General features: G+C 37.7%; 1 protein-coding gene across 11 annotated transcripts in view; it reads right to left on the reverse strand.

Annotated features, from left to right (window-relative positions):
• LOC109107154 (ankyrin repeat and sterile alpha motif domain-containing protein 1B-like) overlaps positions 1-25,039 on the reverse strand; it is a 137,592-nt gene that overhangs the window by 20,452 nt on the left and 92,101 nt on the right. For all 11 annotated transcript variants that reach the window (XM_042740971.1, XM_042740990.1, XM_042740964.1 and 8 more), the window contains 2 exons: positions 19,998-20,096; positions 18,267-18,419 (listed from right to left, as the gene is read on the reverse strand). In XM_042740971.1, the coding sequence (XP_042596905.1) occupies positions 18,267-18,419; positions 19,998-20,096 (252 nt within the window). The remainder of the gene's footprint in view (positions 1-18,266; positions 18,420-19,997; positions 20,097-25,039) is intronic.

Raw genomic sequence — 25,039 nt, forward strand, 5'->3', positions numbered from 1 at the left:
TGAGTTACGACTTCGCATCACCACAGTAAGAGACTTTTGGACTGCAATGTCATGGTTTTCACAGAAACATGGCTACACAGCGACGTACCCGATTATGCTATTGAGCTAGCCGGATGCTACACGCTCTGGGCAGATAGAATTTAAGATAACACCGGGAAAACAAGAGGTGGTGGATTGTGCATTTATGTAAACAAAGCTTTTTAAACTTCATGCGGCCATTAGTAAACAACAGACTGCTCACCCGGAGGCTGCTTTTATTGTCGCGGGTGATTTTAATCACTGCAAATTAAAGACAGTGCTCCCCAAATTTCACCAGCATGTTTCCTGCCACACCAGAGGAGACAAAAACTTTGGATCATGTTTACACAAACATTGATGGAGCTTACATCGCGACCCCCCTCCCCCACCTCGGACAGTCTGATCACCTTTCTTTGTTTCTCACGCCCAAGTATTCACCCCTCATCAACTGTGTGAAGCCATCAGTGAGGACCATCAAAGTGTGGCCAACTGGAGCAGACTCTTTACTTCAGGACAGGTTTCAACACACTGACTGGAGTATGTTTGCTTCTCAGGCTGCCTGTGGCTCTCACACGGACATCGACATCTATACCTCCTCTGTACTGAATCACATCAACACCACCATTGACAGTGTTACAACTGAAAAACAGATAACTACGTACCCTAATCAGAAGCCATGGATGAACAAGGAGGTGCGACATCCGCTGAAAGCCCGCAACACTGCCTTCAGGTCAGATGACGCTCAGGCCTACAGTAAATCCAGGGCTAACCTGAAAAGGGGCATCAAAAAGGCCAAGTACTGCTACAAGCTGAAGGTAGAGGAACACTTTTCCAACTCTGACCCCCGACGCATGTGGCAGGGCATCCAGGTCATCAGCGACTACAAGCCAAGTAACTCCACTCCACCGGTCATGGACGTCTCCTTCCTTAACGAGCTAAATGACTTTTATGCTCGCTTCAACAGCGACAGCAAGGAGACGGCCACCAAGATTACACACTCAGCAAACCACCAACCCCTTAAACTCACCTCCACAGATGTTCATACTGCACTGAGCCGGATCAACGCAAGAAAGGCTGCCGGCCCGGACGGTATTCCTGGACGTGTGCTTAGAGCATGTGCAGAGCAGCTTGCAGGGGTCTTCACAGACATTTTCAACCTGTCCCTCACCCAAGCAACTGTGCCAACATGTTTTAAGTCCACATCCATTGTGCCAGTACCGAAACACTCCTCCCAATGTGCCTGAATGACTATCGCCCCGTAGCACTCACACCCATCATTATGAAGTGCTTCGAGCGATTGGTCCTAGCACACCTCAAAGACTGTCTCCCACCCACACTGGACCCACATCAATTTGCCTACCGCAGAAATAGGAGCACATAGGATGCAGTATGCACAGTGCTGCACTCTGCACTCACACACTTGGACAATAACAACACATATGTTCGGATGTTGTTTGTTGACTTCAGTTCAGCATTTAACATCGTCATTCCCTCCAAGCTGACCACAAAACCTTGGAGACCTGGACATTAATACCTACCTCTGCAACTGGATCATGGACTTTCTGACCAACAGACCTCAGCATGTTAGGTCAGGCCACACCCACTCCACCACCATCACACTTAACACCGGCGTACCACAGGGCTGTGTGCTGAGTCCATTCCTCTACTCCCTGTACACCCATGACTGCAAGCCTGTGCATGGATCCAACTCCATCATTAAGTTTGCAGACGACACCACGGTGATTGGCCTCATCAGTGACAACGATGAGACTGCCTACAGGGAAGAGGTACAGCACCTGGCCACATGGTGCGCTGAAAATAACCTGCTCCTTAACACCAGTAAGACAAAGGAGCTCATTGTGGACTTCAGGAAGAAGAAAGGAAGCATGCATGACCCCATCCACATTAACGGGATGGTTGTTGAACGTGTCTCCAGCTTCAAGTTCCTGGGAACCACCATCTCTGAGGACCTGTCCTGGACCACAAACACCTCCAGCCTGGTCAAGAAGGCTCATCAACGCCTCTTCTTCCTCAGAACACTGAAGAAGAACCAACTGTCTTCAGCCATAGTGGTGAACTTTTACCGCTGTGCGATCAAGAGCATCCTGACCAGTTGTATTACAGTCTGGTATGGGAACTGCTCGGTGGCTGACCGCAAAGCACTGCAGAGGGTGGTGAAAACTGCCCAACGCATCACAAGAACCCCACTTCCTGCTATTGAGGACATCCAGAGGAAACGCTGTCTACGTCGAGCTCGCAGCATTCTTAAGGACTCCTCTCACCCTGACCATGGACTGTTTAACCTCCTGCCCTCCGGGAGGCGCTTCAGGAGCCTCCGGACAAGGACCAGCAGATCCAGGAACAGCTTTTTCCCTACAGCTGTCTCCTTGCTGAACTCTGCCCTCTGACACCCCCCACACCATACACACAGACCCCTCCCCCACTTCATCACTACATCTGACCGATTTATTTATTATTATTTATTTACAACAACAAAACAGTAAACTTGCTATTACTTGCACTACTGTCTGTTTATCCAGATACACTGAATAACCCATTTGCACACTGAAATATTTCTATGCACTTTACGATCCATTGCAATAGTGTAAATTATCTTCATATGTTCATAGTTCTACCTATAGTGTACATACACTTTCACATAATCCATGTGTATAGTATGTTCATAGCACACCTATCTGTATATCATGCTGATAGTATTTAAATTTAAAATCTGTAAATTATGTCCCTAATACTTATCTGTATAGTTATTGTACATAACTTAAACCTTGTATATTCTGTACTTACTGCTTATTGCACTTCTGGTTAGATGCCAACTGCATTTCGTTGCCTTGTACCTTACATGTGCAGTGGCAATAAAGTTGAATCTAATCTAATCTAATCTAAAGATCAAGCTCGTCTTTAAAGGTCAGGTCAGGCCAGAGCAATACTTCTCAGCCGCATAACTCTCTATGATCTCATGCTTGAGGCACAAGCAGACATAAGTAATAGAACTCAGAATGAGCCGTGGTATGGATGAGCAGTTCCTCTTAATTGAGGGAGCTGAGGCGCAGAGGCCTGTCTGATTGGGAGGATGTGAATACAGTACTGTTAGTGCTTACAGCAGCATTCGTGCATTGGATTTTAATGAGTCCCTCTTTTATTCACCAGCTCACTCTGTTTTCCCATCTTTTTACCTCCATCCCACAATCCAATGCTCCTTGTCCCAAAAACCATAGCAAGTAACCAAGATCACCAACTGACAAGTCTATTAGTTTATTTTTACCTTTGTTTGTTTTAGTTTTAATAGTTTTAGCATGGCCGCTTTAAAGGGGATGACGTAAGAGATGCAAATTCTCTGAGCTGGTTTTAGCATGCTACAGCTAACAGTGTATATTCACAACAATTACAAACAGCAAACAGCGATGTTGAGTAGTTTATTTCTTTCTCTCTCTCTTTAGTTTTAATGTTTAGCATCGCTGCTTTAAAGAGGCTGAATTAACAGAGCAACTTCCCTGAGAGCATTTTAGCATGGTAATAGCTAACATGCTAACAGTGTATTCACAACCACTGCCAGCGACAACAAGTGATGCAAACTAGTTTATTTTCTTCCGTATTTTTTTTTTGCTTTAGTTTTAATATTTATAGCATCCCTGCTTTAAAGACGACGAATGAAGAGACGCAACCTTTTCACAATCAAATCAAAACACAACCAGCTAAATCAACATATTCAAATCCAAACACAACCAGTTATGTTGACTAATTTATATTTGTATTTTTTGTTTTAGTTGCCATATGTTTTAGCATGACTGCTTTAAAAAGTATGAATTAAGAGACTTAACTTCTCTGAGAGGGTTTTAGCATGCTAATGGCTAACATGAACATTTTTAAGACAGCGTTTCCTTTTTGAAACGTAACTTCTCCATTTGGTTCCATTCTGTTGCGTTCTTTCTTAAGACCGACTGGTCGACCAATTGTACAAACATCTCACCGACTAGTCAATTACAGTATAAAAATAAGTAGTTTTGCTCCAAACACCCCCATTTCTTCAACTGTCTTTCTCTCTCTAATGGACAGCATGCGAAGCACATTGATTGGCTAATGAGCTGTAAAGCTCACAAGATTGGTTGAATGACCTTTAAGCCCACGAAAACTAGCCGTAAGCACTTTGGTTTCTTCTGCTTGATGTCACCCTTCCGTACCAATCTCTCTCAGTAACTCAATATTATTTTCATATGGCATAAAATCTTTTCCTTGAAATGCTAAATACCATGCGGTGTGTCTGCCTTGCTACAGTGGACGAAATGTAGAGAGCCAATCACCGCAGACATAACAGGTTTTTACTGACAGGATTATTCTCCAACACAACCCACACAGTGAACGTAATAAGGTCTGGTATATGTGCGTGTACAATGTGTCTACAAATCTTCCTGATCTCTATTGGCGGTTTTCAGGCCACTGAGGGACGTCAGTCCAGTGGATGCTGCTGATGCTGTTTGGTGCTAGCCACCTCATGAGAAGCCAGATCCAGTCCATCTGCAGCAGGTACAATTCAAACAGGCCCAAGGCCACCATTGTCACGGCAACTCGCCGTTATCCATCTCAGATCCATTTATAACCAGCGCCTCCCAACCAGAGGACAACTGGAAAGGAACCAGAGCCTGCCAGTTACCTAGCAACTATGGAGCGAGTGCTGGTGCTATGCGTAAAAATACAGCAGGCCTCTGAGGCAACGTAAAGGAGGATATACAGCAGTACGTCGGGCCAATTCTGTGAGATTTGACTGCAAGTTAGAACCTGATGAGCCAATGAGGGGATGTGTCACATTTCTGCCTTTACCAATGATTATAAGGGAATGCAGCACCATGAATCCTGCTCTATGCAGGGATCAGAAGGAATCAAGAGAAAAAGTCAGCCTCCAACACAAAGACGAGAAAAAAAAAAGATGTCATGACAGTTTCTCTCATTTCTCTCTCACTTTCTACACACATTCTCACTCTTTCTCACACACTCCTACTCATTCTTGCACACAAACCCACAGACATGTCAGACCAAGAATAAAACTGTGGAACATGCAGAAAAAAATCATGCAGTACGGAACATTAGTGAGAACAATGTGATTTTTCTAAACAGTATAAGCGTGCAAAATTAAATATGGCCAAAATTGACTAATCAGTGGGTTGCCTGGAAAAAATTAGTCAACTAATCGCCCATTAGGAAACAAACAGGCTGACTCGATCACATACTGTACACTTCTTACATAATATGTAATTTTGCATTGAAAGCAGTTGGAATGTATTTAAAAACACACAACCTTTCAAAAGTTTATAAACGGACAAACTGTATTTATTTGATCAAAGATTTAGAAACAAATGTGTGATTTTTACAATTTAAAATTATCGTTTAATATATTTTAAAGTGTAATACTGTATGTTCCTGTGATGGCAAAGCTGAATTTTCAGTATAAATACTTGAGTCTTAAGGAATCATTCAAAAATGCTGACTTGCCACACATTTCTTATTATTATCAATCTTGAAAACAGTTGTGCTGCTTAATATTTTTTGTGGAGAATGTAATATTTTTTTTCAGGATTCTTTGCTGAATAGGAAGTTCAAAAGAACAGGAATTTTTTTTTAAAATAGAAATCTTTTGCAACATTAGCCATGCATTCAAGGTTAATCAATTTAAGGCTTCCTTGCAGAATAAAACTATTAATTTCATTCTTTCAAAAAAAAAAAAAAAAAAAAAAAAAAAAAAAAAAAGACCCTAAACCTCTGAATAGTACTGTATATAAGTTTGATATATTTGTTGGATGACCATTATGACCAATCTCAACTAAATAGGCCACTAGACCATTTCCATATAAATGAATAAGAAATGCAATCCCCTAATCCAATATATATCAAATCAGTAAAGCATGCATGCAACACATAGTCCATCAAATCCATTGCAAATTAATCTCATAAAGTGATCATCTGAATTAGGCGTACTTGTGGTGTTAAGAATTTAGTTTTAATCAGCGCTCGCCGCTGTCGACAGCAACATAAGGACCAACAGCAGGCAGATCAACAGCATTAGACCGGCAGCCCTGTCAAATCCCGCACAGCACCAGGCCACTGATTGGATCCAAGCTTCAAAACACCACAGGACAAAACAGCAGAGGGCCCGGAAGTGTCCTCGCATGACGCCTGCACCCTACATGGAACGATAGATCTTGCTTTTATGTAAGTGAAAAGTCTTAATTGCACAAATTCTTATTCTGGAGTGGCCCGAAAATACCAAATGCCACAGTTCAACTGTGACAGTGAACAGAATACTGCAGACATGAGACATGACTACTGTACCCTGTTAATGTGGTGTAAAATCACTAGCTAAGACGGCAGGAGGAGATTTACACTCAACTGACTGATGTCACGTCTGATATGACTGTAGAGTTGATGGACCTGATCTGTGCAGACGCTGCAGTCAAGTGCTGCATGTGTAAAACAGCATAAAACCTCTTCCTTCAAAACCAATATGAAGCAGCATTTGAAACCTATTTTAGTTCCACAACATGGGACATTTCTGACTGAAACGGGATTTCAAGTCGACTTAAAATTCTCTTTGTTCATCTACACAATTAAAAATGAATAAATTAATCAAGATTTAATCAGCTGCAGAGAAACATCAATGCTAAACACTCCAACCAAAACTCGAAGGACAACTTGGACTTTCCAGAGTAGTTGTTTCTGGGAAGTAGCTTGGAGTTTGATCTATTTATTTTAAGTAGGACTTTGTCCTTCTAAACTGCAGGTTTGGTGCTTCAAATTCAATAAAATTTTGCGGAATGCTGTAAGATTGTAAAATAACTTGCTATGTGGCTGGACTGTGAGGCCATAACTGAATAATTGATCAAAAGATAAATGCTATATAGGTTGCTGTGACTAAAGACACACAAACAGGCAAAATTGGAGTTTAGAAACAAATCTAAGCTCTGTAGTTGTCACTGGAAGAAATTGTGAAGACACAAATTCAAAGCCAATCAGAACATATTTGATATTTCATACACTGAAGCAAGATTCTGCACCAACAAGACTTTTCAGTGAGTACAAGAAGCATTCAATTCAATTTTATTTCCACCTTATTTTGACATGGACTTTGCAGCACAGGATACTAGCTAGTGAGGGGCTTGGTACTTAGCCAATCAGCTCAGATCATGATGTCATTTATCTGCAGCTCAAGTGATTAGCTCAAAAAAAAAAAAAGTGCTTCAGTTGAGTAGCTGGTATTACAGACCTGATTTTGAGGAACTTGGTTTATATTCAACTATTAGTTGTAGCTGATATAAAAATTAACCAATTAAACTATTCTACAATTTACCTGAATCCATAAGTGCACATTTTCAGTCCATGCTGCAGTGCTTTACCCTCAGACTCATTAATGCTAATTGGTGTAAGGTGTCTGAAACTAGAGCATCAGCAAACAACATCTTTCTTCCTTCCACTGATGGGAAAACCCTCTGGAACTGTAGTGAACTACATGAAAGCCCCACCTTGGTAAAAACCAGCCCCCCCAAAAAATCCCAAATATCTAGCCTAGCCTATCTAAAGTTAAGTTAGAAGAAATGCTCTGTGAGAACATTTTGGCACACCCTCCAAGACTATACAGCTTATTGGCAGCTTTATTTGTGTTATGAGAAGGCCTGCACCTCAAGCCCCATCCACATGTGGACAGCGTAGCTGTGAGATTACGTCTAATACACCAGGGCTGATCCATTGCACACTGGGTCCCACTTTCATTATGCAACACCTCCTCACTGCTGTTCCGTTCTGATCCTCTGTGACTCTTTCACTGCTGACTGCAGAACTGAGCTAATGCAGCCTAATGGAGATGTCTGTCTGCCTTCATTCTGAGGCACAGTCATTCTCACCGCTGTGCCATCTGCAGATTACCTGGGCCATGAGGTTAACACTTCGGCCTTAGAAAGTCCTAGAGGCAAGCATACACAACGACGAGGAATGCATGACGGAAAAATTATATTAATATATCACAGGAAGTGTACTGTATGTAAGTATTTTTTTAGGCATGCATGTGTGTAATACACACACACACACACACACACACACACAGACACACACACACACACACACATATAAATATATATTCATATTTATAAAAAACTTATTGAAACTTAAAAATTATATTACTAAAAAAATAATAACCATTAAACATTAAAAGTACACATAAATAATTTATAAAATAATATAAATTAATAAAAAATATATTTACAAAATAAATCATAAGAAAAACCAAAATGTATAAAAAAGTATGAAAAATGGATATTCTTGTTAAGTCTTGCAAAGATTACATGAATTCCTAGTCATCTTAAAGATTAACATTAAAGGAATGTTAGGTGAGAGCAAAAATAGTATAAATGTAAAATTAGGCAAAATTAGCAAGTATAATAAAATATTCAATATTGGTTGATGAAAAAAATTAAATATTGAAAATGTGAGGGTAAAAAAAATTATATCAGCCAATAACTGACACTGTATGGTTCTGATATAATACAAATGTAAATGTTTTTTTTTTTTCTTGACTATTTTATTTTGAATGTTCCCTCGGTGTGACAAATTATTTTTTTTACAATGCAAATATTCCATGTAGCACAATTAATGAGCTCATAAAAGCTGCATGCGTGTCGTGATAATTTCAAAAACAATTCTCTTGGGAAACCAACATGTCCTGCGGTATGCAATGCTCTGTCCTAAACTATTTCAAATGTCAACCAACCACATACAGAGACTCTACAAACTAATACATACACCACTGCATGTACACATGCACATCATATAAACCCGACAGCGTATAACCGAGCATGATGCATAAAATCACCAAAGTAATAAAGAAACTACAGTATGGTGCAAAGTACCTGGGGATGACAGATCACTCACTGACAGACACATAAAAGAAACAGCGAATAATTAGTAGGAAAAGCAAGTGAAAAGCAGGAAGCAGTGGCTGGTACTGCAGCGAGCAGAGAACAAAAGCTTTAACAGTGCATTAATCTAAAAAAAACAAGCATAAAGGCAGCACAATCCCTACTTATCCACCTTCTGCTTCACTCTTCCTCTAGTGCCAGTGACTTACCCAGAGTTTCAGCACTCATCCGCACAGTCAAGTCCTCCGTCCCCAAACATCCAAGAGCCCTTGCGAGGGTGCTGACCTGCTCTGACAAGCCGCCTGTAACACTCTGGCTCTCTTAAAGAGCATAAAAGCTCAAACCTGCATGCATACTTCTGTGGCGTCTAAGAGATTTATGATTTTTTCCCACACTCTTTTCTCTCTAGTCTCCTCACGCTATCAAACAGCGGAGGTTTGTACTCCAGCAACAACGGTCTGTGTCTGAACACGTCACTCTCCTCCTCCTCTTGCTCCTCGTTCGTGCCGTCCGCCTGGTTACTATGGATACCCTGCTCCCATCCAGCGAGGAGCCGTTGCGTTCGCGTGCTGTAGCAGGAGTGTAGCGCAGGTGACCGTTTCCTCGGTTCGTGAAGCAGCGCTAGTGTGAGACGGGAGACTGAAGGTCCTTAACTCACTCCCTGGTTTCTCCGCCTCACTCTCCCGTATCTGTTTCCCCTCCCTCTCTCTCCCTCTCTCTCTCTGAAGCCTCATTGTTTAACACGAGTTCCACAGCTCAGCTGCCGCACACTGCAGTAAGATTGCGATACATTCATCCTGGTCTCATTTGTTCTGTTTCAAACACATCATCATCTTAAGCCTGGCTGACAACATTTCAGAGTTGGCTGCTGGGAAACATGACTGTCATCCAACAAACACCAACAGGACTAACAAGCTGATCCAACAAAACCCAACAAGCGTTGAAGTTGCTGTATGTTGGGGCAGTGTGAAATAGCCTTAATTCAACTGGCTTATGGATGCTCTTACACCTTAAAGCTATAGTAGACAAATACCAACATGACAGACAACAGTTACGGCTCTCAACATTCAAAATATGTGAGGGATATATGTACATGTACTGTAGGTTATATAAAGACGCCTGACAGAAATAGATTCTGCAGCAGCGCTCCTTACTTGACTCACTAGCACATTTTTTTTTTTGTCAAACTGCATCAAAATGTGCAATGCACAATATATCGATACCATATTAGTTATCAACCAATATTAGAGTTTTTTATAATTATTATTTACTGGTATCAACCATATCAACCATGTTCACTATTTTTTTACATTTATATTACCTTTACCTAGATTACTTTGCTTAGACTCTAATGCTCACCTCAACTTAATCTTTAAAACACTAATAATTTAATAACACTAAAATATGATCTTTATCACATTTTAAATGAATACATTAAATGAACTATTTTTTTTCATACTATACATTGTTGTGATGGCAAAATTTACTGTTAGCATTAAATCAAGCATAACTTCATAGTCATAGTGCATGAGCCTGAAGCCGTCCGCCAAAAGTGTGAAAAAAATAAAATTCATGTTGTGAGCTTGAATGCACAAATTATGTACACAGACATATACTATCATTCAAAAGTTTTGGGGTCAGTACAATTTTTATTTTGAAAGAAATATAAGACTTTTATTCAGCAAAGATGCATTAAACTGATCAGAAGTGACAGTAAAAGCATTCATAATTTTACAACGATATGTTTTCTTGATTTTTGACGTCTCTATTCATCAAAGAATGAACCACTGCACTGGTTTCCCAAAAAAATATACTGCTGTTTTTAACATTGATAATAATAAGATATGTTTCTTAAGCACAAAAACAGCATATTAGAATCAATTCTGGAGAATCATGTGACACTTAAGACTGAAGTAATACAGCTTTGCATCACAGGAATAAATTCTATTTTAAAATATGTTCAAATAGAAAACAGTTATTTTAAATTGTAATAATATTACACAATATTGTTAATTTTAACTGTTATTTTTGATCAAATAAACACAGCTTTGGTGAGCATGAGAGACTTATTTTAAAAACACTAATGTATTAAAAAAATAAAAATCTTACCAACCTCAAACTTTTGAACAGTAGTGTAAAGCATAAAATAAAGTCACCCAGTCATTAAATATCACAATTTGGATATATTTAAACAAAAATATTGAAATGTGAAATGACCAATCAGAATCCAGTATATCCACTGAGCCATGTAATAAATACATTTTACTGTTTGAAATCCAACCCTCCTCTATGAACGTCATTCTTAATCTATTTTTATGAGGGTGCTTTGTGGCCGTCCTTAAGAAACAGCCCTCTCACGGGCCGCTGGGGTGTGAGGGGCAACTGGATCTTCTTGATACCCATCCGCAGGATCTGTACTGGGGAATAATCTCAGCTTACCCCCACCGCAAGAACAAACCTTGCATGTTCATGGGCCAAAAATGTGTGTCAGTCTGTGTCAGTTCAACACATGAACTCACAGGCCTACCCTCACACACTCGTACATATACAACACACACACACACACTTACATATACAGAACAGCCCTCAATGTGTCTTTTGGTATTAAAGCAAATGTTTTATCATTGTTAAGGTGTGAGGGAGTGTAATACGGGTGCCAAAAGGGAAGAACAGATAGACAGAAAAAAAAGGGGGAGACTGTGTGTGTGTGTTTGATGGGCCTGCTGTGTTAACGAAGGCAGTAGCCATCTGCTAGTGTAAGAAAAGACAATTTGCAATCTGTGCGTTTGGAGAGGTGACAGGAAGTAATGAAAACAGGAATGCAACACAAAGGACATGGAAATGCATTATAACACACACACACAGAGTCTGTGAATCGTAAGTGTCAGACCACGCACATTTAAAGGATACATGCCCTTACACACTTACTCACACACAAACACGTCAGTTTTGAATCATTTGTACTTCATGCAAGCTGTCTCTATGGTAACTAACGCTAGCAGTCATGGCAACTGGGTAACAGTTGTCAAAAAACGAGCTAAACTATTATTACGAGCTAAATGACTTCTGACCGCCTACCAACACGGCCCAAGCACAGCAAACATAAACCAGCGGCTGCCGAGAAACACAACTTGGCACAGCATGTGACAAATGACATAAGTGCTATTTAAATACATTAAACACAAAGGCAACAATCAGAACTGCACTAAAAATACAAACTGTACCACTCGTAAAATGTAATTTTAAGCATGTTTCTTTCTTTTATCCAAAGCCACAACAGCTCAAAACAGACATTTTTTTTGGATCAAAAATAAAAAAAAAAACTTTTAAAAAAGCTTTTTCGTCATATGAGCGTGCTTTAAAAAGCCACAGACTTGTGACCGCTTGGCCATGAGTGGCCAAATAATCCATTTGGTTCAAAACTACTTGAACGCATTTCATTTGGAGATTAAGCTCATGATGTGATAAAGTCAATAAAATCATTAATTATTTATATAGATAGATAAATTAATAGACATGCATTACATAAATTTTTAATATTTTAATATTAATTTGGTCTGAGCTGTTAAAATTTTATATAGATAGATAAATTAATAGCATGCATTACATAATTGTAATACAAAATTCTTATTATAATGTAATTAAAATTAAACAATAAACATCATTAATGATTCATTTGGTCTGAGCTGTTATATTTTAATATTTAGATTTAAATTTTTTGTTGTTGTAATGTATAACAAGTAGCTTTTCTATGAAATGCTTGCAAAATATTTGAATTCTTTATCCGATTCAACTCTAATCAAACAAATAAAATATTATTGCAAAACGAAAATCTATTAACATGTCCATTTTCATGATTTTCTTTTTTTAATTATTATTTCTTTACAGTGATGTTTGTACGTGTGTGAGAGAGCAATCATAAAGCTGCTTGGGAATGCAGACATGTTGAGCCCTGTTATGAATATTATCAGATGAATGCCTGTGGTAACCCTAAGGCCGGACACACACACAAACACGCAAGTCTACCGCTCACTGATGTGGTGTATACGCACATATACAGGCACTTACATGCATGGAATGATGCTGTTGAGACATACAAACATGAAAGCTTTGACGACTGACATCAGCTGCCTTTGTTTGCTTTACGTAAATGTCTCTGCTTGCTCACACTGAATTACTCTGTTTTTCCATCGGGAGGCAAAAACCTGTGTCAGAATTGTTCAGAATCAAAATATGGTCTTAATTATGCCATTTCTTAATATTCTCAATGAAATTAGCTCTACTCACAAGTCACCGGCCTGCTCTGCCAAATTTTTGACATGTAAACGGAGAAAAAGAAAATTAAATGGTCAATTCTGCCAGCTGAAAGCCAATATAATTCATGCCAGGTCCTTGTAAAAATAAATGTGTGATTAGAAAAAGAAAACAGGGCTGAAAGTGACATTACACAGTTCACACTGATACTCTCTGTAATATTATGTAATATGTCCCACATAGCTTGCAAATCCAAGGTACCAAACATAGATACTTCCATGTATTCATATATTTTGTAAATAGTATATTTAAATACAGTATTATCAATACCTTGGCAAAGCAAACCTTCATCACACCAATAAATATTTACATTTTGAATTGTACATCTTGAAATAGTTCGCTGGTCAAAAAAAGAGTGATAGAGCCACCTAGTGAACAGTAGGTGTATTACAGCTTGAGAAACAGCTGCAAACATTCATGATATTCATAAAGTTACATAAAGAACGGGCTGAGAAGTGGAATTTCCAAGAGCGACATATTGGATCATCAAGTGGATTTGCCTGGGTTAAAATTTTATTCTTACTTAATATATGAATAGAATCAAACAACAGCAGTGAAAAATGAGAGACAGTAATCAAATAAATGTATAGTGATATGACAAACACAGTAATATAAGATATATAGCACATCATATGTAGATGTTTAGTAGCATTTAAAAGTTTTTTCTAAAGAAATTAATCCTTTTATTCAGCAAGGTTGCATTCAATTGTTCGAAAGTAACAGTAAAGACATTATAATGTTATTTCGGTTTCAAATAAATGCTGTTCTTTTGAACTTTCTATTCATCAAACCATCCTGAAAACAGATTTGAAGGTTCATGTGACACCGAGGACTGAAAATTCCGTATTGCCATCAAAGAAATAAATTACATTTTCAAATATATTAAAACAGAAAACAGTTATTTTAAATTGCAAGCATATTTTCTTTTTCTAATAAATGCAGCTTTGGTGAGCATAAGCAACTTCTTTCAAAAACTTACTAGGTGCATAATTTGGTATAAAATGAACTTTGACCTTATTACGCCACAGTGTGCTCGGGTAATTGTGTTTGTGGACAGCAATAACAAACGTCTCGTCACTGTCTTGTCCAGCATCTGTTACCCTGAGCGTTTATGAGCTGATTTAATCTGGCCCACCCAGATGCTATTTCTCTCTCCCATTGCCCTCTTTCTCTCTTCTCCCCTGCCTCTCGTCACACTATCGCTTCTCAATCTCTGAACCAAACTGCTTGTGCTGTGCCATCGGTCACCATGTTTCATTTTAAGGATGACATTCTCTAGGAAACACGAAAACAAGGCAGTATTCTGTCCTGTTCCCCTCAGTCTCTTTCTCTCCCTTCCTCTTCTTGGCTTCAGACGAGGGCACCGCTGTGTACTACACTGCATAAAGTGTCTTCTCTTTCACTCTGAGAGTCTCTCTCAGTCTCATTTACAGCAGAGAGTTCAGGACAGCGAGCCGGGAGACAGAGGCGCTCTGTGATCTGTCTGTACCAAGGCTCATTAGGGAAAGTTCAGAACGTCTCAACCTCTCACACACATACAAAGTCAAAGAAGATCGCTCTCTGCATATCCACCTGCTTTTTTGTGCTCTTTTCAAACAGTCTGTGCTTGTGTTAAAGGGATAGTTTTTCATGCAATAATAAATGTTTTGCTTTAACTTACTCACCTACATGTCGCTGCAAACCTGTATGATTTTCAATTTATGTGAATAGGGTTGCAGGCTATTTGAAAGTATCTATAAAGTGGTCCATATGATTTGTGCGCTATATCAAGTCTTTTGAAGGTAGTATTCTGTATAGAACAGAACAACAGTTATTCACTGAAACTGTTTCTTCTCACTAGCTGGGTTTCCATCCAAAGCTGCGAATTTAACTTACTGTATGCGCAAAATTGAAATATGGCATAAAACATTTGCGAAAAAAGCACCGTTTCCATCCAACGTGTCAAAGAGAACAAAACTGTCGATTCCTCATAAACTGGCACTCATAAACTATCCCTAAGAAATCTATGAGAAGCTACTGAATATAATAATTTTCATATAATAAATTGCTTGCGCCTCAGAGCGAGCAGACGAAACACAATAAATGCAGTCATTGCTTTCGGAGTTGGATGCCTGCTGTTTGGGAACACAGTCAATGTAAGACAGTTCTGGGAGGCAATTATGCAGAAATAGTTTGATGACAGACTGTACTCAGGCATTTTAGAATGATCATAACATTTCAGCTGCTGTGCAAAAATAAACTTTTTTTTGATGCTCATCGAGTAAAAACAAGTCAAAAACCACCTCAAGCAAGCGTAAAAACATTTAGCAAATTAATGTTTTTTTTTTTTTTTTTCAGAATGTGCATAAAAACAGGGTGATAGAAACATAGCCAGTATCTACTTTTATTCTAAGATTTTACATAAATACAATGTGACCAATTGAAATTGCATATGGAAAATTGGTGTTATTTAAGTATTATTCATATACTATTTTAGTATTTATTTTTATTTTTATATTGAATAAGCTTTTATTTTATATTTTCACTTAAGGTTGTAAGTTTTAGTAATTTTGTGCTTTTGTAATTTTTATAATTTTTTTTCAATATTTATATTTAGTTAGATTTAACTTATTTTTAATTCAGTTTTAGTAATTAAAGTAATTCGACTTGTTTTATTTCAGTTAGTTTCTAATTTTAGTTTTATCTATCTAATATTTATATTTTATTTTATGTCATCTTTAGTTCAATTAATGAAAATAATTTTTAATAGTTTCAAATAATAACTCCGGTGGAAGTGCAAACGAGATATGAGAGTTCATCATCACACAAACCTATCATATGGCTTCAAAACATTTGGAATATAGTGTACAATTCATACTGACCACTTCTGTGAAAAATTTAAAAATCCATTTTGGAGCTTGACTGCTGCAGTCTCCATCTATATCCATTATGTGGATGAGCAGCATGAACATTCTTCTAAACTTCTCTTTTTGTATTCCACAGAAGAAAGAAACAGGATTTGAACAACAAGGGTGAGAAAATTTTTTCAAATTTTTTGAATGAACTTTCTTTAAAGACAGTTATTCACCATACGACCATCATAACCTGTAATGGTTCCTACATGCACAATTATATTAAGCAAACATTCTGCCAACATCAGTTGGTGTGTATTAAAGTTGTGTTTGTTAATTAAACACTGAGCTGGAGGGAATGACACACAGTTGCATGGTAACAATGAGCATTTGCAAACACAAACAGATTACCTCCTTACCTCCTACTTACCAGATTAACTTTATTTGCTAAATGCATTAATTCAAAAGTACAAAAATATTTTTTTCTCACTCTGGCTCCCTCTTGTGGCCAAACCGTGTGCTAATTCCCACTGCAGCATTCTAGTTACTTTCCACATCAAGTGGGTGTGTGTGTATTTTTTTCAAGAGCTGAAGAAATCACATCCCACATTATTATATAATCTGTTCATTCCTTCTCCCTGTTCCTCTTTCTCTCCCTCGGCTGGAAGTGAGTGAAATTAGCATACGTGAGGCTGTAATTAGAGCAATTTAACACCATATCTGTTAAAGCAACACATCATGTGATCTCACTGTCATCAAACACGCCATTTAGTCTTCATCACACATGAAAAGAAAAATGAAAAAAAAAAAAAAATCAAGCATTCACAATTTCGTTTTACCCACACGGGCTGCAGGAACTATTGGAGGACTTATGGAATTACAGGTAAAATATGCCTTTATTTGGCTGATAAACACTTGAAAGCTCAAACGGTTGCATTAATATGAGTGTGCAGATATATGCTCTCCTGCAGAAATATTTCCCAAATGTTGCAGCTACAGTATAAAGTCTCAAAATGAAAAAAAACAGATCAAGTTATCCTGAAATTTCTTCTGTTACGTGTCATACCAGAGATGCTACTATTATATCTGTGGTGTCACTGCAGTCGAAAGCAAGACAGATCAGACAGGACTGTTTATCAAACAAATACAATTACAGGCAAGATTCAGAGCCAACCGAAACTCTATTACAACAAATCGGCCAATAGGATGTCAGAATGATTCAGGATGATGTCTCAACCTCTGGTTGTCTTTTCAAAGGTCCTCTAGCAAATCTTGTTTCAAAAGACAGCTTCATTCCAACAGAACTAACACATCAATAACAGAATATACGGCTAAACACTTGTGTATGTGTGTATAAATACAGGGTTCACACATTAAAATATATTTTTAGAATATATATGTGTATGTGTGTGTGTGTGTGTGTGCGTGTGTGTGTGACCCTGGACCACAAAACCAGTCATAAGGGTCAATTTTTTTCGAAATTGAGATTTATACTGTACATCAACTGAAAGCTGAATAAATAAGATTTCCACTGATGTATGATTTGTTAGAATAGGACAATATTTGGACGAGATACAACTATTTGAATATCTGGAATCTGAGGGTGCAAAAAAATCAAAATACTGAGAAAATCGCCTTTAATGTTGTCCATGTTATAAGCAATGCTTATTACTAATCAAAAATTAAGTTTTGATATATTTACGGTAGGAAATTTACAAAATATCTTCATGGAACATGATCTTTACTTAATATCCTAATGATTTTTGGCATAAAAAATCAACCATTTTGACCCATTGTTTTTTGGCTATTGCTAAAAATATACCCCAGCGACTTAATACTGGTGTTGTGGTCCAAGGTCACACACACACACACACACACACACACACACACACACACACACACACATATATATATATATATCGTTTTATAGAGAATACACTAAAAAAGAGTGTGATACTTACAATCCAAACACAGAGTGATTTATAGCCAATGAAATAAAATAAAATTACATAATAAATACACACAATTAACATGATTATTCACAATTTTCATGATTTACTAATATTTCAACAATCAAACTTTTACAACTAATGTGATCCTTACAATCCAAACACCAATCAATCTTTTAGAACTGAATTTGGTCAGAACTTGGCAACAGACAGGAAGTGAGGTAAGCAGGACTTACATTAATGAGCTCGATCTCCCAGATCTTCTTGACCAGCTCCATGGAGGTGTAGCCATTGATGAGGAAAGACTTGGTATAGTCTCCCAGCTCCAGAGACTCCAGCCATTCGGCCACTGAGGTGGGGTTATTTCCATCATAACCAATGGGCCGAACTTAAACATAGAAAAAACTGTTAAACTACCACATCAGTAACAAAACCAGAGGCTGGATGCAGTTGGGGTTTTGAATAAAGAGGACCAGCAACAGGAAATGTTGTTATTCTGTACTGGAAACACCTGCTCGGACTGCTAGCATGAATTTCCATTCTGGTCACATTGATTTGGCGCTGGTCTAGCCGGTAAATAGGAGACAGACGAGCTAACAAAACAAAATGATGTGTTTTATTCCTAGGGAATCATTCCCATATTTACTGATAAAAGAATATATATTGAATACATAGCAAAAGGCCTTGGATAAAAGCATCTGCCAAATGCATGTAAATGCAGACAGAGAGAAGCTTTCAGCTAAAACAGAGTTTGAAAGCGCTGACTGCAGATTAAAAGTTTTCATAGTGAGCCTTCATATCGCTTTCTCACACACATCCCATTTCCTGTCCATAATCTTAAATTTAACTTCTTTTTAAATGAATCATTTTCAGTTTGAACCTAAAAATGAAAGCTCTGTCAACCTTTACTTTTCCATGTAATTTAACTTATCTCCAAATGTAGCTCCAAAATGTCAAATGCAGCATCATAAAAGTAGAATATTATAGTGAAAAGTGACTTTAATGGGGTCTTTTTTTCATAAAAAGCTATTAAATGGCTTCAGGACACTTACTGTATATAGTGTACAATACTTTTTTTGTAGCTCAAATTCACATTCAATTTATTAATATGGAAAAGAGCAGCAAGAACATTCTTCAAAATTCATTTTTTTGTGTTCCAAAGAAGAAAGTAAGTCATACAGGTTTATAACAACTTGAGGATGAGTAAATGATGACAGAATTTTCATTAAATTCATTCATCATTTAAAATCACCCTTGGCTCATGTTTGAGGTTTTTACTTCTGTTTGAACAAAAGCAGGTTTGCACATTAGTGTGTGTGACCGCACATTGGTGTGCTTTCTATCTTATCACAACACAACCACTCCCCTCTGCGGTGTCCTTTCAGAGATTGTGAAGGAGAAAGGGAGTGCAAGGTTGTTTGGTACACAAGTGAGATTTATTTGATGTTGGGTCTCCTGCACACACACACACACACACACACTCAGTGTCAGAGGCCTTGCTGGATTACTCTAGAGGGGGTCTTAAATTGACTATTCTTGGGGGAGGGTGCACCCTGGGAAGTGTACTGTATGTGATAAATATGGATACCATGAAACCTCATTTAGTAATGAAAACCATGACACACATGTATCACATGCAGAATTTCAATGATCTGCATGTGTTTCATACAGCTACTTTTCATTACAGTGTTCTTCAGTTAAGCCTTTTTGACTGAACCATTACATTTGCAATAACAGAGAAGTGAAACACGAGTATATCATCAACTTTACAGCCACTGGTCACTATTTATTGTCGTTTTTCATTGCTTATCATGGAAGAAAAAAAATCCTGAGGGAATGCTGAATCTCGAGGCAATGTTGAATTTGTTTTAATTACAAATTTGCTTCCAAACGCATTGTTAGCTGATATTTTTGGAGCTGAATGCACCCTGTGTGAGCTGTATTATGTCCCCGATGTCTGTACTCACCCTGGGCAGCAGGCGAATTGCCTGAAGAAGTCGCTGTCTGTGGGCAGAGTTTAAAATCCCGATCTCTAGCAGGTCCTGGTCCTCCACAACATTACTACCCTGCAGTAAAAAAACAAAAAAAATCAAATTAACTGTACTACAATAAAGGAATACATACAAATATACATACAAATAACAATAACAATAATAATAATATTGCCTTGCAAAAAAAAGAAAAAAAGAAAAAAAAATCAATAAATTTGAACTACTTTGGAATTAGGTTCACTGCAACAATGACACCTGCTGAAGCAGTAACAAAAAAGAATAAAATAAACTAAATAATATTAATAAATTTACGATAATTTATTATTATTATTACGATGATGCTTGGACAGAATCCATCTAGTTTACATGGAAACACAATAAAAAAGGCATAAGAGACAATTTGCTCTAATTAAAAAAATTGCCCTCTTCAGATCGCATGAACAACCCAATCAGGAGATCCATAAGCCCATCAAACATTATTCAAATCAACAATCCACAACTTGATGTGCACAGGTGCAAGAAACACATGCGCTCGCTCTCTCTCTCTCTCTCTCTCTCTCTCTCTCTCTCACACACACACACACACACACACACACACACACACACACACACACACACACACACACACACACACACACACACACACACACACACACAGAGCACTATTAAGCGAATGCTGTTTCATGCTGGGTTTCACCTTTAATGACCTTTAGGTAACTCCAATCAGACCAATCAACCTTATATCCAACAGAAAAAACACACTATTCCTAACAAACACACACATGCATCTTCCCTCATAGGATTAACAGAATCTAATTTCCGCCATGTGATTCCCCCGTCTTCCAAAGCACAAAACACACACATAAAAAAAGATACACATGGAAACATAAAGTGAATGAAAACATGCTGACAGATAACACACTCCATGATGTGTCTGTATCACTCCACAAAGCTGGATAACCTTGATGATCCCACCGTCAAGTATAATTCACTTCTGAGCACCAGCATCTGCTCCATTCAAAGCAATACATTCCAGACCAGAGTAATGGCATGCCGAGTAGAGTTAGACTGATTGCAGGTGTCCCAAGACATTACTAATCAGTCACAGCAAAGACCTGCTGAAAGCACACTGCTTGCTGCATACTGACTGCTATTTTTTTAATAGCACAGTATGCATTATGCACAGATAAGTGTGTGTAAGAATATTATCCTTCATTGCTGTCACATTACACTGCATGTTTAACTCAGCTAGCGGCATTAAGTTGTCATCTTGGAAATTATTGCTTGTTACAAGCTTGTGTAAAAAATATCTTAACTCAGTTTGGCTGAATAATGGGTCAAGAAAAATATGTTTGAAATTACAGTTGATAATTCCAGTTCATTCGCAAAACAAAGGTCAAGTTGAGTCCATTGCATTTTGAATTTTTAATTCTCTGCAATCATTCTCTTTTTATAGTAGTGTGGTACAGTGAATTAATTTATGCATGTGCATTTAAAGGTACAAGTGCTGGCAACAATACTATTTTAGATTAAATATGTTTAATTGTATTTAACTCAATGCAATCATTCATTGTTTGGCCCTAATGAACATTGTTAGTAAAACACAAAAATAGATGTGCTAACAATTCATCACTGTTTAAGGGATAGTTAAATGGATACTCCACCCCAAATTGAAAATTTTGTCATTAATCACTTACCCCCCATGTCGTTCCAAACCTGTAAAAGCTCAGTTCATCTTCGGAACACAATTTAAGATATTTTGGATTTGACTGTCCTATAGACTGCCAAGTAAATAACAGTGTCAAAAAAAAGGTATGAAAGTCGTCGTCAGAATACTCCATCTGCTATCACATGCAATCTGGGTTATATGAAACGACGGGAACACTTTTTGTATGCGAAGAAAACATAAATAACAACTTAAACAATTGCCTTTATCAACAGTCTCCTCTGTGTCTCCATATCACAGTATGCTCTTCTGTATCATCCGCACCACAAGGATGTGCTGTTTTCCCGTATTTAGCTTTGATTTTGAAAGAAAACATGCTGACGACCACTTTCATACCTTTTTATGGATGTTGACACTGTACTTGGCAGTCTATGGGACAGTCATTCATCACCAAAATATCTTAAATTGTGTTAGAAGACGATTTTATGGGTTTGCAATGACAAAATTTTAATTTTGGAGGGCGAGTAAGTGATAATAAAATATTAAACAATTTACAATTAAATAACACAAAATAAAAACAATTTTCATTTTTGGATTAGGAAATCAGGCAATAGAAAACTGTGTGGCTTTGTGATGCCAAAACACACAGTAATATGTGTAAAGCTTCATATTTCTTAAAAATATATTAATTTATTTGCAATAAATTGAGATAAATTGCCACAACCCATTCTCATCAATCTGTCTGTCAATCGCCACCAAACTTTATCTTAAAAAAATCTCCAAGTGTCTAAAATAAAATGTCTTGAGGGTTGGATCAAATTTCTTTTAATATCAAAATGCAAAGTACTATATAAAAAAAAATAATGCTACAGTGTGAATGTTCTAGCATTCAAACAGTATGAAGGTGAAAGATATACCAGCGCATGAAAGAAACAAACAGCATCTCAAACCCTCATAGCAAGTTCAGAGGAAGACAAATGACCAGCACCACGACACTAAATTGATCATCTCAAAACTCCCAGAAGTCCTGAAGTGAGGTACTGCTATCATCTCTCCGGCACTTAACCCTCTCTCAGGAAATGTTGTTGCCTGGCTCTTTCATACTGAATGCACTGTTTAAATTTTTACTTTTAAAATGACACATTGGTTCCAACAAAATGTTTCAGGCCAGTGCCATATTCATGCTCTTCCTAATACCGAGGGAACACGGCGACTACACACTGCAGTTCGTCTTATATTTGAAGAAAAAGAGTAGCAATAACATTCAAGAAGAGCAACTTCACAAGCCCAAAACATCAGAAGGCAGCAGCAGACCTCAATCTAATATTAACTGTATCTGAAGGCCTTTCAGAAGCTCCATCCTACAGAGACCAGAGGAAAAGGGAGTGTGTGTGTGTTTTTGGTTGATCCAGATGTCCCATTCATCCAGAGCAGATGCTTTTGCTAGAGGCATAAAATTACAAAGTAATGAACTGCTGACTGGACTAAAACACTCAAAGGTAATGGGCGCAATTTATTTGGATGTTAAAACACTTATCCTAGTTTAATGTGTAAAGACAACACTGGCTCAACCAATGGCATGAGTTTGATGTGGGACTATCTGTTTGAGTGACCAATGGCAGATGTGGCAAGAGTTCGGGAGGCTTATTTGTAAACAGTCATAATTTTTTCTGTAAAAAAAAAAAAAAAAGACTGGCAACTGGGATTCATCAATATTATAATGAACACAATTTTATGCTAATGCACCAGTTGTGAATCCAGCGGAACTTTTCCATGAAAACAAGGCATAACTGTTAGAAATTACTAATTAATGAGAACCACTGAGGGCATGTTTATAAATAAAGAGTTTTGATTGTTGTACCTATTGGATAAGGTCATGTTCAGTATTATGTATTGCTAGCAGGTAAAGCTGTCAATGTCGGCACTACGACGGGTGCTGACAAATCAACACTGGCTTCGGGAGGTTTTTAACACCCTATTACAGCGTAATCCATTTCCTTGACAACAGTTGGGAAGGAAACATACATTTTTTTTTAAATTTCTTTAGCTAAAATACTCTGTACTCTATTCTTTTCTCTCTGCTGTTGCCTCGGCAACCACAGGCATAGATGCAGGTCAGAGCTGGGGGAGGGTAATCAGCATGAGCAACTAAACACTCGCAAAACGACTCATTACACACACAAACGTAGCATGAGCATCCGATTCAGTCACATAATGTATATGATTTTTTCACAACTCCATTATCCATCAGCTCAGTGCAGTTTATGGCTGCATGTGCACTACAGTTCCCATGAGTCTGTGGCTCACCTGTAAACATCACCTGTTTTAGTAACTGATATCCGCACTATGACAGTCATTTAGAATGAATACGTCCTTATGAAAAGCAACAGATCCTTTTAGCAAAGGAGAAGTAGTCGTGAAATCATTTCTTTTGGTAGAGCCACAGTCTGCAACGAATAAATTAGTCTAAAAGTGTAGAGATACACACAACGCAAGAGAACAAAACAGACTGCATTGACTCACTGTACCTACTCAAAGACATTGTTCTAGAAGCTTGCAGGGAGAAATGAGTGGTCTTAAAAGTATATTAATAATATAAAGTTCACATAGGACTTTATAAATATTGTACACAGCAAAAAACAATTGGCTCTGGCCAATTTTTCTTCACTAAAATTTGTTAGATTTACACTTACAGTAAAACAAATTTTCAATGGAGTATAAAATATTCAGGATATATTATCTAAAAACAAGCCTTAATATCAACAATAAATAATGCAAATTTGACTCTCAAGTAAATTTATGTGGGTTTAAGCACATTTAGACATTTCTACTATAAAACAAGACTAAAATAGTGATTAAGAGAAGTATTTTTGAAGTGTACTGTTTGTTTAACACTGACCACTGAGTGTGCACGGGGAACATGCTAATTAAGTGTTAGAAAGTGAGTTAATTGGTCACTCATGATGACTTTTTTAGTGCACTTTCAGTTCATCATTGCACCACCCTGCAGAAAACAGCATAAGCTGATCAACAACATGGTTTCTTAACTAGCTTAACTAGATTTCCTTTAAACTAATAAACATGTAGTTTATTGGTTTAAGACTAGTATGATTTTTACAATTGGTCCATTCTGCTCTCTGAGCTACATTTCAACCAAAACTGTGATCTCTCTCTGCAGAAGGATTTATTGGCAATCATAAATGTGCAGGCAGCATTGATCAACTCTTCCTCTGAAACAACATCCTCCAACTTGCCCCTTCATCTCTACAGGCGCAGCTCCTAAACAACCATGATTGTTTTGGTAGTTGAAGATGGATTGCCTTAACAATTTCTCCACCAAACCTACACCAAC

Source organism: Cyprinus carpio, chromosome A4 (assembly GCF_018340385.1).
Source record: "Cyprinus carpio isolate SPL01 chromosome A4, ASM1834038v1, whole genome shotgun sequence".
NCBI classification, from domain to species: Eukaryota; Metazoa; Chordata; class Actinopteri; order Cypriniformes; family Cyprinidae; genus Cyprinus; species Cyprinus carpio.